At 37.8% G+C, this 20,930-nt stretch overlaps 1 protein-coding gene across 2 annotated transcripts in view; it reads left to right on the forward strand.

Moving 5' to 3' along the window:
- The window catches only part of ACMSD (aminocarboxymuconate semialdehyde decarboxylase), a 108,424-nt gene extending 90,175 nt beyond the window's left edge, over positions 1-18,249 (forward strand). For both annotated transcript variants that reach the window (XM_007494086.3, XM_001369735.5), the window contains 2 exons: positions 10,566-10,664; positions 17,716-18,249. In XM_007494086.3, the coding sequence (XP_007494148.1) occupies positions 10,566-10,664; positions 17,716-17,778 (162 nt within the window). In that variant the 3' untranslated portion in view covers positions 17,779-18,249. The remainder of the gene's footprint in view (positions 1-10,565; positions 10,665-17,715) is intronic.
- Positions 18,250-20,930: the final 2,681 nt, after the last annotated feature.

Below are 20,930 nucleotides of genomic sequence, written 5' to 3' on the forward strand. Positions count from 1 at the left end.
AGGAATTAATGAAAGGGGGAGAGAGAATAAGAGGAAATAATGAGCAAAGGACTAGGCTAGCCTAGGCCAGTCTAGGCTTACGCCTTAAGAGAGAGATCAGTCAGTCTTTTATCAACTCACCACAAGATCCTTCCAAGCAAAACTCTAGTGTTCAGAGAGACTCTCCAGTATAGCTCAGGAAGCTCCACTTCAGCATTCAAGGCTGAATTCCCTTTCAGTCACCGAGAGGGAGACCAACCTCCAATTCAGCTCCAAGGCTGAATTTTCCTTCAGAGGCCTTCTGGCCTCCTTTTAAAGAGAATTTTCTCCTATGTCACCTCCCCTAAGTTTTCACATCTACCAATCACAGTAGACGTTTTCACAGGACTGACCATTCTGAATTCACACACTAAAACTTCACACCTCTTGCTAAGCTTGCTTGAACTTTTAGTGATTACTTTGACCTTCATAGGTACTTAGCACCTTTTTGTATTAGATCTAAAAATAGACCCAGCTTAAAGGTTTTAGCTTTACTTTAAGTACGGGTTAAGTACTTTTCATTGTTCAGTAAGGAGTTTACAACTTTATCTTCCCCTAAAGTATGCTTAAGTATGGGTGGAGTAATGTTAGAGTTCTCACATTCCTGATCAAATACCTGCATTGTTTAAAATAGGGAATGGTCTTAACCAAATGTTTTGAAGTAGAGTCTGAGAAATTTTAATATTCACAGTAGTAAACAATTTATTTGGGTTCACACAGGAAAGTAGAGGTAGGGGTGTCAAGTAAGGAAAGTGGGGGGTAGGAAACCCTAATACTTGTCCCCTCTGGCAGACTGACCCCCCAAGTTCTCAGGGTTCAAGGCACTCCAGCCAGCTGCTCATTGATCCCTATCCCTCATCTAACTAGCTTTTCATTCAGGAGACTGGGAACAGGTCACGGAGAAATGTAGGAGATCTTGACAGTAGATTTCCCTGTAGATGGCTTCCTTTCAAAGTCCCTCTCTACAGTATTCATAGATGACTCTGTACTGTTGTTAAGAATAGGGAAGTGCTGTGGGGTGGGCCAGACTCCCATAGGGGATGGGGTCTTGGAGGTGGGACAGTGTCGGTGGAATGATGGATGGGACACAGCTTTTGCATTCAACCCGTAGCATAGGTTTCACAGGATAAACTGCTCCACCTTGGCTGAAGCCTGGCTTTATTTGATATCCTCAAGATCACACATCTACTTGGCACACAGTTTCATTCTCAACATACATGTTCCCATGGAACCTAACAACAGACAGGAAGCCTAGGGAGATAGTCAATGAAACATTGTTGCTAAGGGCAAGATCAATGGGTAGAATCTACATGACCCAGATATAGATTAGGGAATTCAGAGCACAAATTTGCCAGAAGTTTTTATGCCTAGAAAAGAGGGCCCTATCTAAGTGGGTATATGAGAATCCTTATGTTTAACTTTATAAGTAGGATCTCCTGGTAATATCCTGGGGGGAAAGAATAGGACATCTGTATTAACCCTGCAAGCATGTTGCTCTCATCTATTTTTCCTGGGACTAAATAAGAATAATAATCATAGCAATTCCAATAATAAGAGGGTGTTAATAAGGAAAGTCACTTGGGGGGGGTTTCAGTGGGTGTTTCCATCCTTCCTGGGGGCTTCTTTGCAGTCCCCGGTTTCCACATGGACCATGTCAAACAGCGTGGTCTTTGATGGCTCCGGGCATGGAAGAGGTGTCCAGTGGTTCACAGGGAAAATCCCTGTGATCCCCCAAGAGATCCAGCTTCTTCCCAGCTTGAGAGGTTTGCCTCCTTCCTCTGGCTCTCAGCTGAAGTAGTAGTGACTGAGTGACAGTTGGAACACTCCTGCCCCCCTTCTGTTCTCTGAGTGGAATTCTTGAGGGGTTTTTTTTTCTTTGCACCTGCCCCACGTTTTGGATTAATTACTCCCTTACAATGTCAAAAGCTATGCCAGGGTTCTAAAGATACAAAGACAATAAATAAAATAGTACCTTCCCTGAATGAGCTTACATTCTATTGGTTGAGACATATATTCATATTTTGTTCAGTCGTTTTGATCATGTCCAACTTTTTGTGAACTCATTTAGAGCTTTCTGGGCAAAGATACTAGAATGGTTTTGGCAAGGATGAGATATCAACATCTAACTGACTTTTCCAAGACAATAGCACAGAAAGATTTAATTACTTTCTTCTAAATTTATTTCATCTACATAAATCTAAAATATAATCACTTTTGTTATTAATAGCATTAGGAGACAAGATTAACACTGAGAAACAAAATTTAATTCATTTTTTAATATATTAAGTTACCAACTAGAATTTTGCAAAGCATATGGGAAATCTCAGTTTAATATACAGTTCTACTCAAACTAATATTTTGATTTGCCATATTGTAGTCTGTGATCCACTAACACTGGCCTGCTTGCTATTCTTCATACAAATACCTCCATCTGTCAACTCCAAGAATTTTCATTGGCTATCCCCATGCCTGGAATTCCCTCTCCTCATTTCAACCTCTTGACTTCTCTGGCTTCCTTCAAGTCCTAGCTAAAATTTCAGCTTCTACAGGAAGCCTTTCCTCCTTAATTCTAATGTCTTCTTTCTTTGATTATCTCCAATTTTTCTTCTATATTGCCATATGGTTGTTTTCATGTTGTCTCCCCCATCAGAGGATGAGCTCCTTGAGAACAGGGACTATTTTTTCTTTTTTTTTTTTTGTATCCCCAGTACTTAACATAGTACCTGGAACAAAGCAGGTGCCAAGTAAATTTTTATTGACTAACTGCAAGTTATTTTCTATGCTAGACACTAGGGAATCAAAGATGAAAAATTAAAGAAGGTGCAATTTAAAGAGAATAAAATACACATGCAAAATATGTATGATAAATAGAATGTGATAAAGGTAAATATGAGAGCCAAGATGTTCTGAGAAGTCATTTCTAGCTAAGGAAGAAGAGAGGAAAGATCATGGATAATGTCATGAAAGAGGTGGGCACCTAACCTGGACATTGAAAGAAAAAAAGATTTCAACAGATACAGATGAGGTGGAGACTAGACTGCTTCTTCAGACCTCCTATCACAGAATGTTACCAAGCAAAAGCTGAATTGTCACTTTCCAGAGGTGATGTAGAGGGATGGGTTAGACTAGGAGTCCCAAATCTGAAATAAATTCCATGAATCTTAGCATGTCTCCAGCAGAGAGGGACATCCTGAGAGAATGATCAGAAGTGGGAATGGGCAGGATAAAATTAAAGGAATAGCTATTGTCTAGTTCTGCTAGGATAATAGAATACATAAGTGAAACTAATGTATAGATTATGGCCAAATTGTGGAGGTCCTTAAATACTGTTTTGTATCTTAGAGGCAATTAGGGAATTCAGAGCACAGATTTGCCAGAAGTAGATTTTTGATTAGTAGAACGACAACCAAATCTTATAAAACTAAAATTATTTTAGCAACTGGGTGAAGCACAAGTTGGAGAGAGGAAATTCTGGAACCAGGAAGAGCAGTTAGAAAACAGCTAAATGGCATAATAAACAGGACACTGGCCTCGGGGTTAAGAAGACCTAAGTTTTGAATCCTGTCTCAGACACTTACTAGCAGTGTAGCCCTGAGCAAGTCATTTCACTTCTCTTAGCCTCGTTTTCCTCATCTAGAAAATGTGGCTCATAATAGTACCTCCCTAACAGGGTTTGTTGTGAAGGTCAAAAGAGATGAAACATGTAAAGTACTTTGTCAATCATAAAGTGCTATATAAATTTTAGCTATTATTATAATTAGAATGAGAATAAGGATGTGAACTAAGGTGGTAGCAATATAAGGAGAAAAAGGAGTGAGATGTTTTGGAAATAAAATCAACAGGCCGTGGCAACAAATTGGATATAGAAATGAGAGAAAAGAATTGTCAGAAATGACCTTGAGGTTTTAGGTGCCAACAGCAAAAAGACAATTCATGAGGATTAACAGATCTGGGAAGAAACAGAGACAACTAGTCAAAAGGGCTTAGTTAGGGACGTGCTGTGTTATAGGTGCTTGTAGGACACCTAAGTGAAAATGGCCAGCATACAACTGGCAACAACACCAGAGTTCACAAAAGAAACTGGGGATAGCAACATAGCTTCGGGAAATATCTGGATAAAGTAATAATTGAAATAAAGAGATTAAATGAGATTACCGGTGGAGAATATAGAAATGGAAACAACAGAGATGAAAACAGAGTTTTGGAGGATATCATGCTTATGGAAGGAGAAGAAAAGAAGCAGTCACACAGACAAAAGGAGAACCAGAAAGGAGCTGGTTTTTGAAGCCGAGGGAAGAGACAAGTATTTAAATGGAAGGGGCAGTAAATATGTCAAAACAAAACTGTCTGGTCAGAGCACTGTCCCTTTTAGCTAGAGGAAAAGATTGACTACATGAAAATAGAAGCATTTAGAATGATTAAATGGATCCATAAGTAGAACCACTAAGCACTAAAGGAATTTTACCAAACCCTGTGTCTATCCATAGCTGTTTCCGTCATGGCTGCTATATCTCAAAGTGCCAAGGGCCTTCAAATCCTATGATGATATATTTGGAAAGGGCTGTAGCTCTTTTTGTCCTAAGTATAATACTGTAATATAGGAGCAGAATGGGGTCCCTCACACTCTCACTGGGGAACTAGAGAGAAAGGTGTAAAGGAGCTAGAGAAATGGAGAGAGGGAAGAGATTGATCCTTCCCTCTCCTCCCCTTGGGAAATGTAGCACAAACTGTCTTCTAGAGGGACAAAATATGTCTCCTCAGAGATTAGATTGACTATGGAGGTTAAGGACTGAAAAGGAGAAGGTCTTATAGAATAAACCCAATGCCTCTCCTCTTGATCTTGGCTGTTATAAGAGAGCAGAATAATTCTCTTGCCCCTGGATTTCCCAAGCTTGCTTTTGAGCTGATTCTACTTCTTGGGGAGAAAAGTGAGATCCCCCTGAAGCCTCAGTCCCTTTCAATGATGTTAGGAAGCAGACCTGATCTAAAAAGGTAACTTTATTCTAGGGGACACACAAGGCAGAGAGAATGGGGTTGTTGGATGAGGAAAGTAGGAAATGAGAATCCCTATGAACTGACAACTGACCCCTCCCCAATCCTGAGGGTTCAGGCTGTTTGCCTAACCTTCTTTAGGTCAGTTGAAGGGGTTGTCCTTCCTCCTGATCTAATCTAGTTGTAAAGTGAAGTTCAAGGACAGGTTTTTGGGGGATAGAGAAGATCTTCTTTAGTAGATGGCTTTTCCCCAAAGTCCCAATCTACTTTTTATCCTCTTCAGGAGGAACCAGGGGAATTTGGGGTTCACTGGAAGGTGATCAATGTCCAGAGAAGCTCTGTTTCAGAGGCGTCCTCTCAGACAATCCACTCCAAGAGGGCTTCCAAGAAGGAGTGAAGTAACTGCTTTGAATCCTCTCAGCTCCTCTGTTCCTTTTTTGGAATCTTGGGTCTTCCTTGCTCTTCCCCTGCTTGGGTTGGTCTTTGCATGCTGGATCTGATTTTTCTCTCTTACAACACCTAGGAAAGCTCCTGCCAATCAAGGGCCATCAGAGATGAAATATTTTTTATCAGTAAATTGAATGAAGGTGTAAATGCCATATTTATCAAATCAGATTAGAAATGCAACTGTGAGGGATAACTAACACAAGGAATTAACCAGTCAAAAACCAAAAAGCTTTTGCAAAATTAGAATGAAGAATTGAAATGAATGATACAATATATGTAAATGTAAAGTTCTACAATTATGTTTTAACAATTAACTGTGCAAACACAGATGAGGGAGAAGCAATGTGAGTAAACAACAGCTCATATAAAAAAAAAAACAACCAACCCTGATATTTTAATGGACTAAAACTCCAATTTGAATCAATAATGTGATGTGGCATCCAGAAAAGGTCATGTGGTGGGGCATCGAGGGGGTGCAATGGATAGAGCACAAGCCTAGAGATAAGTTATTTCATCATTTCAGACATGTTTGACTCGTCATGACCCCATTTGGGGCTTTCTTGGCAAATAAACTAGAGTGTTTCACCATTTCCTTCTCCAGCTCATTTTACAGATGAACAAATTGAGGCAAATAAGTTTATGTGACTTGCCCAGACTCACACAGCTAGTAAGTGTCTGAGATTTGAACTCTTCCTGACTCTATCCACTATACTACCTAGAGAGTTTCAAAGACCTGAGTTCAAATCATGATTGAGACACTTGCTAGCTGGGTGACCTTGAGCAAGTCAATTTACCTCTGTGTTCCTCATCTGAAAAACGAGAAAAATAACAGCTACCTTGAAGGGTCATAAGCCTTTAGTGAGCCTGGCCCATAGTAAGTGCCATTTAAATGTTAGCTATTATTATTAAACTGTATAAAGGATGGTTGGTCCTACTGTACAAGGTCTTGGCTAGGTCACATCTGGGGTTTTGTATTCAGTTACTTTTTGTCAGCTATGAGGAGATCACTAACAAACTGAAGTGGGTCTTTTAAGACTTGATGTTGAAGCTCACAATAATAATTATTATTAGTAGCCTGTTTGATCTTTACAATCACTCTGGGAGATAAATGCTATTATTGTCCCATTTCACACTAGAGGAAATCAAGGCAAAGAGTGGTTAAATGACTTGCCCAAGGTCACACAGTTAACAAGTGTCTGTGGTCGGATTTGAACCCAAGTCTTCCTGACTCCAGGATCAGTGTTCTATATGCTGTGCCACATAGATGCCCCTACACTGAATGTTTTGTCTCCCCTATTAGAATGTAAGCTTCTTGAGAGCAGGGATTCTCTTGCTTTTCTTGCATGGATTCCCAGAGCTTGGAATAGTTCTTTGCACATAGGAAATGTTTAATAAATGCTTTTTAAGAATTTATTCACTTCACTACCTGAAGGGCTATCATGCGGAAGAAGGATTGTTCTGCTTGGTCCAAGAGGATGGAACTAGAACTCATGCAGAGACGATACAGAGAAACAGATTTTAGCTCAATACACGGGAGGATATCTTTCTAATAGATATAACTCTCCTAAATTTACTTAGGCTGCTAACTTGGAGTAGTTTTCTCTGGATTTGACTAGTTTCTGAGATTATTCACCAATCCTGAGAGTAGAGAACTAACTCCTACATGTTCTAAATAATGTGAGTTCTGAACAATGTTTACTAGAAATAATTACATAACCCCATCTTCCAGTATTATGGACCCAGAAAACCATAACAGATGTGGAGTCAGAGGGGGGAGGAAAGTAAAGATAATTATAAAGAGAGTCATATTGGGAGTGAACAGACCCAGATCCTACTGCTAGCTCTTCCACTAACAAGCTTTGTAGACAAGTGCTTTAAGTTTTCTGGGCCTCAGTTTTCTTGTAAAATAGAGGGCTCGATCAGATGATCCCTAATGCCCCACTGGTACTAAATTCTTCAAAATTACTTCAAAAGATTGGAACTTCAGAAAATTTTCAGAAGGAACAATTTTCATTTCTGCTTTTGAATTATATGTCCTCTACATTAAAGCAGAATAGCTTTGACTACACATTACCAGTATCAAAGTAGGTTATCATATTATTGGAAATAGAAATACTAGTGACTAGAAAGGTAAATTAATTTCTAAATTGGTTTTCATATACAAGAAGTTGACAAATATAAACATTCCAATTTTTTAAATGTATGATGTGAAAGAAGTGTTTTAGAACTGAAAATAGTTGGGGCTTTGTTGTTGGGTTTGTTTGTTTTTATCCAAGGGATCTTAGAAATAAGGACAAATGAATCTCCAGTGAACACCAAGCAGGCGATTTAGAAAAGGATCAGCTATTTGCACAGATGTGCAGAGACTTAACTTTTGGTCTTTGGGGTAGTTTCATCAGCAGGAGTTGAGAATGTTAATTTGCTTGGTTTGGTACAGTAGTAAACTCAGAAATTGGGAATAGACTTATTGGCCCATCCTGCTTTGCCTTCAAACTTTCTTTCACACATTTTAATAAACGTGATGGGTTTTATTAAATTGAACTATCTTTGGGTTTCTAACAATTCAAACTTAAAGTGTCAAAAATATATTTCATGTTTTAAGTTTGAACATAGTTCTTTTTTCTTTGTCAAGTTATGATTTGTTAACTTATATGACAGACATTTGCTTCATGTGACAATTGTATTAGGACCAAGAATGAAATTTTAATTAAAAGTGACCAATGTGCTATGCCAATGTAATGAAAGCGCAGGCTTATCCTAAATTGGAAATGGGGTCCATTGTGGTTGACACATTTTTTTAAACCTATAATTATCTAACTCCTCCAAATGTATTCTTCATTCTGGTGTTACACTCTCTTTAGTTCAGACACTTAGAGCCTATGTTACACTCTCTTTAGTTCAGACACTTAGAGCCTATGGTTAATGAGGCCAAGGTCTGGAGCTCAATCTATTCTATCTGTTCCTTAAAGCTCACCTTATACTGCCCCTTCCTCCTTACTTTATACATACAGGAAAGAAAACCCAGAAATATGAATGATTTGTCCATGTCACAAAGCTAGTTTGTAGCAGAACTGAGGCTAGAACCCAAATCTCCTGATGCCCAGTCTAACATTCCTTGGACTGTATCACACTGCCTAACTAGCTATACTTCCTTACAAAACCAAAGATGGTACCTTTTATCTTATATGGTCTTAAAAATTGCACTGCTCATGAGCATTTGCAAGGAATGCAGGTGGATGAGGTCAAGCTCATCATTACTACTAGAAAAACAACCTCATGTGATGGCTTTTACTGATGGGAAATCAGTAGCATCATCTTCAAATTTACAGAGAAAAGTTAGATTTCACATTGCAGGGAACTGTAGTCAATGAAAGAATCATTCATTCATTCTTTTATTTACCTGGGAAATCCATCCTTAAAAAACATATTAAGTGATCTTGAGGACAATATAATTTGCTCAACAAAGAAGGTAATGAATTTTAATGCTAGCATGTTCATTTGGTTCACAAAGTATCACTAAATGACTACAGAAGCAACATCATTCAAAAAACAAAGACCAAGTTCTTGAAAGTGAGGGTGGGGTGAGGTTTGGGGGTTGTTTGTTTGTTTTAATAAACTGGTAGTGCAGAGTGGAAAGAGCACCAGATTTAAAATCAAGGGATTTAGATTCAAGTTTTGCACCTGCCACATGTGTAGCTGCCATGTGGCTTTGGGTAAGTTGTTTCATTTTGGGGGCTCCAGTTCATCTGTAAAATGAGAAATTTGAACTATGTAACCTATGCCCTTCCAGCTAAAAGTCCAACATGTTTTGTGTGCAGTGATTTTTCAGAAATTATCTTATTGGGGGCAGCTGGTAGCTCAGTGGATTGAGAGCCAGGCATAGAGACAGGAGGTTCTAGGTTCAAATTTGACCTCAGACACTTCCCAGCTGTGTGACCCTGGGCAAGTCACTTTTTTTTTTTAAGTTTTTTTAAAAATGTTTTATTTTTCAAAGAAAATGGCTATAGCCAATTGGAAACCTACTTACTCTTCAACTCGGAATTTGGTTGTTTTTTTTTAAATTTAGAAGCGACTTACTGATTTACTATTTTACTTTAAACAAACCCCTCCTTTTCCCCTTTATATGTTTACCATCTACTCGTGCTGAATCCTTCCAAGGAGATTGCTCCAGCGTACCTCTCCAGGTCCTCACTTTGCTCCTTTTACCAAAAAATGCAAAACACAATTCCATCGTGCATCTTAAGGGCTCCAATCGTCAAAAATAGGAAAAAAATCTTTGGAATAGCCAATTAAGTTGAATAAAAAAAAAATCCACACGAATGCGGTTTGGTTGGGGCAGGAATCCACTCCTATGTTCCTGGTAATCTGATCCTGCTCCATGAATCCTTGTAATTCATCCTCCCTATCCTATCCACATTATGATTTGAATCCAATGATCCAGCTCCAAGGATTGGGATCAAGTGAGCCCTCTCCAATCCAAACCTTTATAACCAGCAAAACCAAAAAAGAGAAGGCAAAATGTTAGATACTGTAATCAAAAAAAAGGTTTCTGGGGAATGATGAGTTATGTCTGTCATCAGTTTAACAGATGTACACCATTGCCTAGCCCTTACCACTCTTCTGCCTCGGAGCCAATACACAGTATTGACTCCAAGATGGAAGGTAAGGGTTTAAAAAAAAAAAGAACGAAAAGAAATTATCTTATCATATAGACTCAAATAGCCAAAAAATTAGATTTTTTAAAATGTAGCCCAAGACTATCTGTGTTTTTGATTCAGATAAAAGTCACTATTTTTAGGTTGCCATTCCATACTTCCCGCAGTTCTCTCAAGCTAGTCAGTTTTGTAACTTTAGGAGACACCATGGTGACGAAGAGAAGTTGTTAGGATAGAGTTTTTTAAATCTTGAAAATGAGAAAAAATTCTGTCTAGTTTCAAAATATCAGTCATTATATTTTATATTTCCATTGACCTAAAAGATAATAAATCAAACACAGCCAGAGTTTCTGTTTTTAAAGAAGTGTTTTCTAAAAGTTGGTTTGTTGCAGGTACTTTAATATCCAATGAATTATTGATAAAAAGCAAACAAACATATTTTTCTGTTTTCAGGATAAAGTCCTTTTGGGGACTGATTATCCCTTTCCCTTAGGTGATCTAGAAGCTGGAAAACTTATAGAATCTATGGAAGAATTTGATGATGAAACAAAGGTATAGTATGTTGTTGGTTGTGATTTTTGTTTCATTTTTATTTCTTCGTATTATTCTTCCATTTCAGGTTGGGATTGAGTTTAGGGAAAGAGAGTTCAAAAGCTATGATTGGGTACCATTGGATAGCTCAGTGAATTGAGAGCCAGGTCTATAGATGAGAGGGCCTAGGTTCAAATCTGGCCTCAGACACTTCCTAGCTGTGTGACCCTGGGAAAGTCACTTAACCCCCATTGCCTAGCCCTTACCACTCTTCTGCCTTGGAACCAATACACAATATTGATTCTAAGACAAAAGGTAAGGGTTTAAAAAAAAAAGAAAGAATAATTAAAAGACTTTAGAAAATGTCCCAGAAGTGTAGATATGGCATATTTGATAATTAACAGCATAGGATTAGAAACCAGATCAGAAATGTGTGATAATCAATGAAGTACACTAAGCTGTTATTCTGTCTCCAAAGACATCTAGGTGGTCCAATGCATAGAGTGTTATACCTGAAGTCAGTCAGAAATGAGCTCAAATTTGGCCTCATGCTTACTAGCTGTGTTACTTTGGTACTAATTTTGGTTTGCCTCAGTTTCCTCTTCTAGAAAATAGGGATGATAATAATAGCATATATCTACCTTACAGACTTCTTATAAAAATCAAGAGAGATAATATTTGTGAAAGCTCTTAGTACTGTGCTTATTTCCTTCTATCCCACTGAAATTCTGTCTGCCTCAGTTTCCTAGAGATAGTAGTACCTCCCTTTCAGGTTGTTGTAAAGATCAAATGAGATATCTGTAAACTGTTTTGCAAAACATAAAGCACTCTACAAATATTAGCTGTTATTATTAGAAAATGCTAACCTTATATGGGTTGAAGGAGAGTTAAAAAAAAGTAATCAACCAATATAGAAACTTCTCCTAAAGCTTAACATATACTTCTAGGTCAAACAAGTCTTGGAAAATTTGTCACTTATCTTTTACCCTTCTTTTTTTTTAACATTATTTTATTTGGTCATTTCCAAACATTATTCATTGGAGACAAAGATCATTTTCTCACCCCCACCCCCACCTCTCCCATAGCCAACACGCGATTCCACTGGGTATCACATGTGTTATTGATTCGAACCCATTTCCATGTTGTTGGTATTTGCATTAGAGTGTTCATTTAGAGTCTCTCCTCAGACATGCCCCCTCCACCCCTGTAGTCAAGCAGTTGCTTTTCCTCGGTGTTTTTACTCCCACAGTTTGTCCTCTGCTTGTGGATAGTGTTTTTTTCTACTACATCCCTGCAGATTATTCAGGGACATTGCGTTGACACTAATGGAAACGTCCATTACGTTCGATTATACCACAGTGTATCAGTCTCTGTGTACAATGTTCTCCTGGTTCTTCCTCTCGCTCTGCATCACTTCCTGGAGGTTGTTCCAGTCTCCATGGAACTCCTCCACTTTATTATTCCTTTTAGCACAATAGTATTCCATCACCAACATATACCACAATTTGCTCAGCCATTCCCCAATTGAAGGACATCCCCTCATTTTCCAATTTTTGGTCACCACAAAGAGCACAACTATGAATATTCTTGTACAAGTCTTTTTCCTTATTATCTCTTTGGGGTAATCTTTTACTCTTCTGTTACAAATATCACAAACTTCCAATCAAGCTTCACTGCCACAATCCTATTTGTTTCACTTATGTCCAAATCCTTAATGGCTCAAAAACCAACTTGTCAAAAACCCCATATGGCTGAAGTTTTCATTATTTTTAAGCAAATGGCAACAAAACAAGGAATCAGCCACAAGATATATATTTAATAAGTCATTCAGGGGTTATGTCCTAGCATTAGTACAGAATCGCCTTGTATCCTACAAAGTTTATATCCACAATGCCATATCATAAATGGATTGAAGACTGAAGTATAGTTGGCTTGGATTTGAAAAAGTGAACATAACTGTAAAGAAAGTCTAGCTTTGCTGTTTATTGTTTTATCTTGAGCAAGTCATGACTTCTCTGGGCCTCAATTTTCTCATCTCTAAGTGAATCACTAAATGATGGCTTCAGAGATCCCTTCCAAGTCTAAACTGATCTAGGATCTACCTTTGATACTCACCAGCCATAGGACTAGAAGCAAATAATTTAACCTTGCAATATTTTTAATCACATTCAGGGTTCTATACTTACTGAGTGCAGAAAAATATTCTGAAATGTTTTAAAGAACTGTGTGGTGGTGAGGAGGGGAAGGAAGGAGGTTTTTCAGACACAAGGCTTGTAACTTTAAAGAGTTTTCCACATAAACTCAGTTGATAAGAAAATGTAATTAATTTCATTACCCAAACATTCTAGTCAATTAAGATTTTAATACCTTTTTAAAAATCATTCTTCAGAAAATAAAAATAAAAATCCTGACAGTAAAGGACCTTCTGAGGACATTGTATTAGAAGGATTTTTGCTAAAGAATCAGTATATGCTCTTCATATGAGGTGGAGCAAGTAGTACCTCATTGCTGCATGGGTCAAGTGAGTTGAACGCAGGTGAGGCTAGAGGAAATACACTGAATAATTGATGTAAACCCTCCTTTATCAAATATTTATCTGTATGTACATGTACATGTGTGGGGTCATAATATATAGGTGTAGCTACAATAGCACAGCCTCTGGAATCAGATGATTTGGGTCCAAACTCTCCCTCTAATACTGCAAATCATTTAACTTCCACTAGCTTCATTTGTCTCAGCTGTAAAATGAAGAGACTCTAATGTCCCCTCCAGATCTACATCTAAGATCTTATGATTATCCTCCAGGAACTCTTAATCTATCTCATCCTCTATATGGCAGGGGTCTTAGGGTCTATGGACTTAAAAAAAATTAGACAGCTATGTTTCAGTATAATTGGCTTCTGTTGTGATCCTATTTTATTTTATGCATTTACAAACATTAATCTGAGAAGGGATTCATAGGCTTCACCTGCTTAAACTCTTTGTGTCATTGAAGATTCTCTTGAGGAGGCTAATGTAGTTTATTTCACAGATTAAAAAAAAAAGGTAAGGAAAGACTTTAGTCCTCATTTCTTCCTTATGTGAAAATTATGATGAAATTTTAACATGTCCATTCATGTCTTTCTATTGTTAACTTGAAAAAACACAGAATTACCAAGTAATCAGAAAACCACTCTTTAATCAGGCATAGGGATAAAGTTCAAATATTTAGTCACCACACAGAGTCAAACATTAACTACCATAAGAAAATCAAAGGCCCTGGGACTCTGGGCACCACACTAGATGCTCTCTCTCCACCCTGGGAGAAAACACACTAGATGCTTTTTCCTTTAGGAGAAGAAACAACTCCAAAGAGATCCTCGACCTGAGAGTCTCTTTATACCTTTTGGGAAGCCTACAAAGACTAACCACAAGCAGGTGTATAACCCTCTTTACAGTCTATAACTATGGCATTAGGAAACTATCAACTGTAACAAATCAAATGCAAAGGTCAAACTAAGAAACTGGGCTTCTTGAGAGGAAAACTTTCATCCAATAGAGAAGCCTTCAAAACAAAAAGGTGTTTAAAATTCAAACCAAAATAGGGGTACTTGGCACTGGGGTTTCTCAGTGGTAGGGGTAAAATGAGGCATACAAATTTCACATAGACGCTATGATAAGGCAAATTAGTTTATCTTATTTAGAGTCATCTGGAGGACCAAACAAACAAAAACTGTATTGACATGCTGATTGACATGCTTGGAAACAGAAGGATAAGCTAACAGTACTGTTTGAATTGCTAATCTCAGGATTTTACATGCCTAAATAACAGTCACTTTGTATAATTAGGTCCTTATGTTAGTAAAATATTGAATTGGATCATTTCTAAGATCCCTTTCAGCTCTATTATCCTGATTTCCTGGAAGAATTTCCCAAATGCAGGTCTTGGGACCACCAACACTCCATGAGAAACTGCTTTGCTGATCTACAAAACTTGTACCACCAAAGGTCCTTCATTCAAGTCAGAAGAACATGAAGTTCTTGGTTCTGACATTTATCAGCTGTGCCACAATAAGTGAGCCACCTTATCTCTTTATGCATCAGTATCATGAAAACAAGGCCAGGAATGCTATATTATCTATTGTTGACTGGGAAAAAACAGAACTATTAAATAGTCAAAATCACTCTTTAATCAAGGGCAAAAGGTGTTCAGCGCTAATGGGGTTCAGCACCAGTAGGCCTAAACACAGAGCTGTGCACCACACACAACTGCACAGAGTCCTAGGATTAAACTCTGTCTGCTATGGTTACTGACCTCTGGGAATGACAAAGGTAGGAGAATGACAATTCCAAAGAGCCATTAAAGCCCCGGAGCTTAAATACCTTTCTAGGTAAAACTTGGGGACAGAGGATGAGAGGGACAGTTGATTGACTTTACAATGGTAAGAAAGGGAAATGAAGAGTTCCAGACAGGAATAACTGTGAGGGGCTGATGCTGGACACAAAATGGACACAAAAGGGCTGGCCACATTGGTAAAGAACTGTAGCCTAGGGGAAGAAACCACTGGGACAAAAGAGATACTTAACTGATCAATTGATGGGATTAGCTATTCCCACCCAAACTACCAAGATGTCTATTGTTAGCCTGAGAAACCCCACCCCCACCCCCAAGTAGGAACTTCCCTCAGGGGAAAAATTCTCCTGTGACAAGGTCAAAACCTGGGGTTTCTACCTCCCAAATAAATAAAATGGGGATTTCTATATTTCCATGTTGACACTATAAAACCGAGTTGTAAAAAAAGTGCTATGTAAAAGTTAAAGTACTAAATTAAATGTCTGTCAGAAAAAATTAAACTGATCCAAAATCTATCTTTTTTTGTCTTAATGTGGCAGATCTTGGTGAAATATTAATTTTCTCTAATATTGAAGCAAGGTCTTAAAAATTATAAATATATAGTATATGATCCACACATCAGAGGTAGTTTTTTTTTTTTTAACTTTTTGCTTCAATCTCAGTATAGATTTTAAGAGAGGAGTGGCAAGGGCTAGGTAATGAAGGTTAAATGACTTTCTCAGGGTCACATAGCTGGAATGCATCTGTGGTCACATTTGAATCTAGGTCCTCTGGATTTCAGGTCTGGTACTTATCACTATGCTACCTAGCTGCCCCATCATAGGTACTTAATGTTATGGGGTTCAGATGTGTACCCCTGGGGTTCAGGAAGGATACCTTTTGCAAGAATGCAAGACTCCAAATCTTAGCTTAAAAACAAAAAGAGAAATTTATTAATTTAGAAAGTAATGTTGAGAATGGCCAGGAGAATAGCAAGGTAGGACAGCAAGATGGGGAGCAGTTCCTTGGGAGGACAGCATGAATGAAAAGGCTGTTCCCCATGTCCAGGCTACATCAGTTCTGGGGATTTTATACTCTTTAGAGGCTATGTCATGGTATAGATGTGATTTAGAGTGGTAAGCCCTCAGGCACTTGGTGGGGTGAGGTGGTCATCTGACTGGGGTCTGCCTGGAGGCATAAAGATTCATCTCTTTGTCCACCTTAAATCTCGAGGACAATTAAGGAGGATAAACATCTTAGGACCCTGGTGGGGTCATTGGGTGTCTCTAGGTTCAGAGTCAGGAGGATGCAAGGGAGTGAGAGAGTTTCCCTGATAATAGTTTGCCTGGGTTTCTGGGGGTACAGTTGTGATTTTTAAATCTCCATCTGGCTTGGTCTAGAGCCCAACAATTGTGCACACCCACGATACACAGGCATGTGCTAGTCAATGGCAAATCAGAAATAACTGACTGGCCACCTGGGCTGTCCTAAGCCAAGCTAGAGCTAACCATTGGCACTTGTGAGACACAGGAAGTGAGGTAGAGAACAAAGCTTCTGGAGTTTGCTGAAGTCCTGTGGACAGGGCCAGGCACAAGTTGGCGCTAGGAACTTGAGCAGGGAGGAGGCCCGTAGACAGCTTTCCTTCAGATTGGTGAGTCAAGGGACTGATTCTCCTTGGCCTTGCAGGCCTAAACTCCCTCTGACTTTGCCAGAGGTTGAGTTAACCTTTTTCCTTTTCCCCCTCTTTCCTTCTCTCCCTCTCCCTCTTTCTTACTCCTATTGTGATTAAAACCACCAAAAACTCCATTCTGACTTGAGTGTTTAATTTTAGGAATTTCATAAGTAAATTCCTTGGCGACCATAAATTAATATTATAACAATCTTTCAAAGTGATTTTAATATCACAGTGCCTATGGTCACTTAATACCTTTTTTAAATGAATTGACTGAATTAAAAAAAATTTTTTAATTAAGAAAAAAATTTTTAAACCCATATCTTCCTTTTCCAAGGCAGAAGAGTGGTAAGGGCTAGGCAACTGGGGTCAAATGACTTGCCCAGGGTCACACAGCTGGGAAGTGTTTAAAGACAGATTTGAACCGAGGACCTCCCATCTCTAGGCCTGGCTCTCAATCTATCGAGCTACCCAGCTGCCCCCTTGACTGAATTTTAAATCAACAGCAAAGCCAGGAATGGTGGTACTTGCCTATAATGCCTGCTACTGGGGAAGCTGGAGCCGGTTGATTGCTTGAACTTGGGAACCTCATGCAGCTCTCTAAAACTCTTAAGTTATAGACAGTTTACAGAAATTCCTCTCCTGGGAGTCAGAAAAAGGGCAGAGCCTTGAGAAAGAAGCAACCTTGGGAAAGAGATACTGAGGCAGGGAATTTTCCCCTCCCTTTCTCCAAATGTCCAGAAAGTAGGAAAACAGCTTCTAGTCAAAATTATCTTTGCTGACTATCTGATTCCTATAAGAGCTAGCTCAGTTCTCATGGTTGAATAAGGTATATACACTTTGCTTCTGGCTCTGCTGGAAGAAGGGTAGCCTGATGGAGGAGAAACATGATGGAATAAATCAGGACTATTAAAAAAGCCTGCTGGTGTAAATGTCTCCTTTTAACCTTTTGTTATTTTTCCACCATTGTCTCTTATTGAGACCCCTCTTTTGACACTCTAGCCTGCAATAATCACAATACAGGTCTTTGATCTATTGACTTAACCACTAGTAACACTTAAAAAAAATGTTTTCTTTTTCTTTTCCAGGATAAACTCAAGGCTGGCAATGCTTTGGCATTTTTAGGTCTGGAGAAAAAACAATTTGAATGACTGAACTTACTACTGAGATAAAACTTTAAGAAGATAATCTATTTTTCTCTGCTTCTATGTGTGTCAGGTCTATGTTGCTATAAATTTTATTGTGTACTCCATTTCCTAGAAACAGAACATCCCAAAACATCAAATTATTCTTGACTAAAATTATTCACCACTTTAATTTTTCTGTGAAGTATTTCAATACACAAGAAATGAAAGTCTTTTAAAAAATTAGTGCAATGGAATGTTCTTCTCAAACCTTTTGAACTCTATATGGGAAAATAGGGAAATATTGAGGGAAAGATCTGAAACAATTAGGTAGTCTGCCAGGTGACCCTTTTCTCAGTTCCATCTATTTATGTCTGTAGTATTGTTGGGGTATTGGTGTATTCAAACCAGCATGGATGTCACAAGCAAAGTGATTTAACAAAACAAGAATGAGAAAATAACAGAACCAAGTCAAGAATAAAATGTTCTTGGCACCCATTCCCAAATGCCTGCTGTTTGCCTGTGTTTCATGGAGAACACTCATCTCACCTCCTAATTTACTACTCTGTCTTCCCAACTGAGAAGTAAGAGGAACATATCAATCACTCACAGTGTTAAGAAAACTCAACAAAGATTAGGAAAACCCTGTACTGCTCAGACAAGAAACAACCACTAAAATTACAGTTCCTGGCTCTTAGCAAAATCATTAAGATAGAAAAAAGGATAAAAAATTTCAGGACATAGATGGCATTTTTCTTATCTTTTTTGGTCAACCTTCATTTTATCCAACTCTGTCTCTCTTCCTTTGTGACACTTTCCCATTTGTTTTTCAAAACCTACCATGCTGAAGGACTCCTTACATTGTTATTTCACATACATTTTGGGGGATCTAGTTCCAAAAAGAACATGGGATTCATATTTGGATATGCCTCCTTATATATATTCTTGTTTTTAAAGGCTATAATTAAGAGGCAGCTAGGTGGCTCCATGGATAGAGAATCAAGGCTGGAGAGGGTAGGTCCTGGTTTGAATCTAGCCTCAGATAATTCCTAGCTTTGTGACCCAGAGTAAGTCACTTGACTCAAATTACCTACCACCTACTGCTCTTCTGTCTTGGAACCTCAACTTAGTATCAATTCTAAGGCAGAGGGTAAGGGTGTTTTGTTTTTTTTTATAATAAAACAAAAACTATGATTTGTCTCTACTTTGAAGAAGAAAATGTGAAAAAGGCCCCAAATGTTCTGTTCCCAATAATTTGTTTATTTATTGAACTGTGCTTAATATTACTGGGGATTTTTAAAAAAGATTTTTGCTATTGAGAACCTTAAAATCCACTTGAGGAAATAGCACTGGCATTTACAAAACTTTAAGAGATAAAATTTCATACCATACACACACACACACACACACACACACACTTCAGTTAACAAAATGTTCTACACTGACACTTTTATCTGTTTGCGAGTTACAGAATTAATAAATCAGTGGACATGACATGTAAACAAAATTGTTTATAACTGTTCACATCTCAGAATGTACCTCGAGATATGAACTTTTTACATGGAATCAAAAAGCAAAAAAGTACAACTGAGTAACCAAACAAGCTAATCATGATTCTGAAAACTTTCAATAGAGAAATTTCAGTTATTTCTAGGGCCAGAATAGATCAATCTAAAAATGTAATATTTCAGTTAAGGATCTGGGGAGAAAGAATCACACTTGGAAAGAAAAGCTTTGTCTTTCTCCCCACCTTGCCCATATCTTTGGAGAGATTGGACCAATAGCAAATTGTGCACCCAGCTGGGATCAGAAAAATGGGACAACACATTCATCTGGGAACAGGGCATAATGTTTAAATTGGGATTTTGACTAAATAAGAGAGTTATAAAAAATGGTTGCTGATTATTATCCCTTATGCCAGGAAAACTATTAGCAATTTTAATAATTTTGTTTAACTGGAATATTAGTAAAAAGGGAAATGTGGAAGGAAAAGCTCAGGAGAGATTAATGTGGGATGGTGTAGCTAGTAAAATCTTCCTGACAAATATCCCCTTGTCCAAAAGTGATCTTCCTGAGAACTCTTCCAGTACATTGTACCTCTTGTGCATTTTCATAATTCTGTTTTATTATATTCACCAAAATATATGTGCTATTTCCCTACAACTAGAGCATACATTCTTTGCAAGTAACAGTTATGAAAAACATTCTTTAAAGTTCGGAAACTTTGATAATATTTCAAAATTGGGGCCTTTACTTGAGACAAACATAAATTTACTAACACCTAAAAATGTTGGTTAAGAAATTAACAGTTAATTTTTTTTTTACTGGAATGCTAGATGTTTTATTTGTTCTTTTTCCTGAATTGTATTTTGTAGAGACTGTTAATTTCCATATCCTCTTCTGTAAATACATATCCTATTCTGCAATTAGCCTCTCTAAATATATAACATATACATATATATCCATCTATAGTAATACATTTTACAATACTATACAGTCTAATTTTCTATATGTAACTATTTTCCATACCCCAATGTGTCATTTTTTTAATATATCCCATTATCTTGTACCAGTAAAACATGGTAATTTGTATGCCTATTTGATGATCCAGAGAAAGAAAAACAGAAGCAGATCCCTCCTTATTAGCCTGGAGACTACTATACATACTGAACATGGAATTAGCATGAAAAATTTCAACTCAAGATAGGAGACTACTTAGAAAGTGATCAATCATCAATATAATAAATGACCTATAATTAGTTGATACAGTCTTCATGGACATCTCTCTGTAGTGAGATTATGAATGAAGTAAAAAATGAAGTCAGGTTACATCAATCTTTATCTGCCACGGTAAGATCCAGCCTCACTTGAGACTCCAGGGGTTCCTGACAGGTGATGAATGATCAGTCAAAAGAAAAAAATAACAAATGAAAGACAGCTGTATCCTTATGGCCATGGGAATGCTTTGCATCTGATAGCTGTTCCGCCATCCCCAGGCTTGATGTTTATTTTTATACCCATTTTCTTGGCACACGGATCCATTACCTAACACACATGTCTAAATAGAAATAATTAGAAAAGTGATACATTAACTTTTAACAAATCACTTGATTAGTATTCTATATTCTTGTATTGTGATTACAGACAGCATAAAAGTTTCACACAAGATAAATGATATT

The sequence above is a fragment of the Monodelphis domestica genome, chromosome 4 (genome assembly GCF_027887165.1).
Source record: "Monodelphis domestica isolate mMonDom1 chromosome 4, mMonDom1.pri, whole genome shotgun sequence".
Taxonomy (NCBI): domain Eukaryota; kingdom Metazoa; phylum Chordata; class Mammalia; order Didelphimorphia; family Didelphidae; genus Monodelphis; species Monodelphis domestica.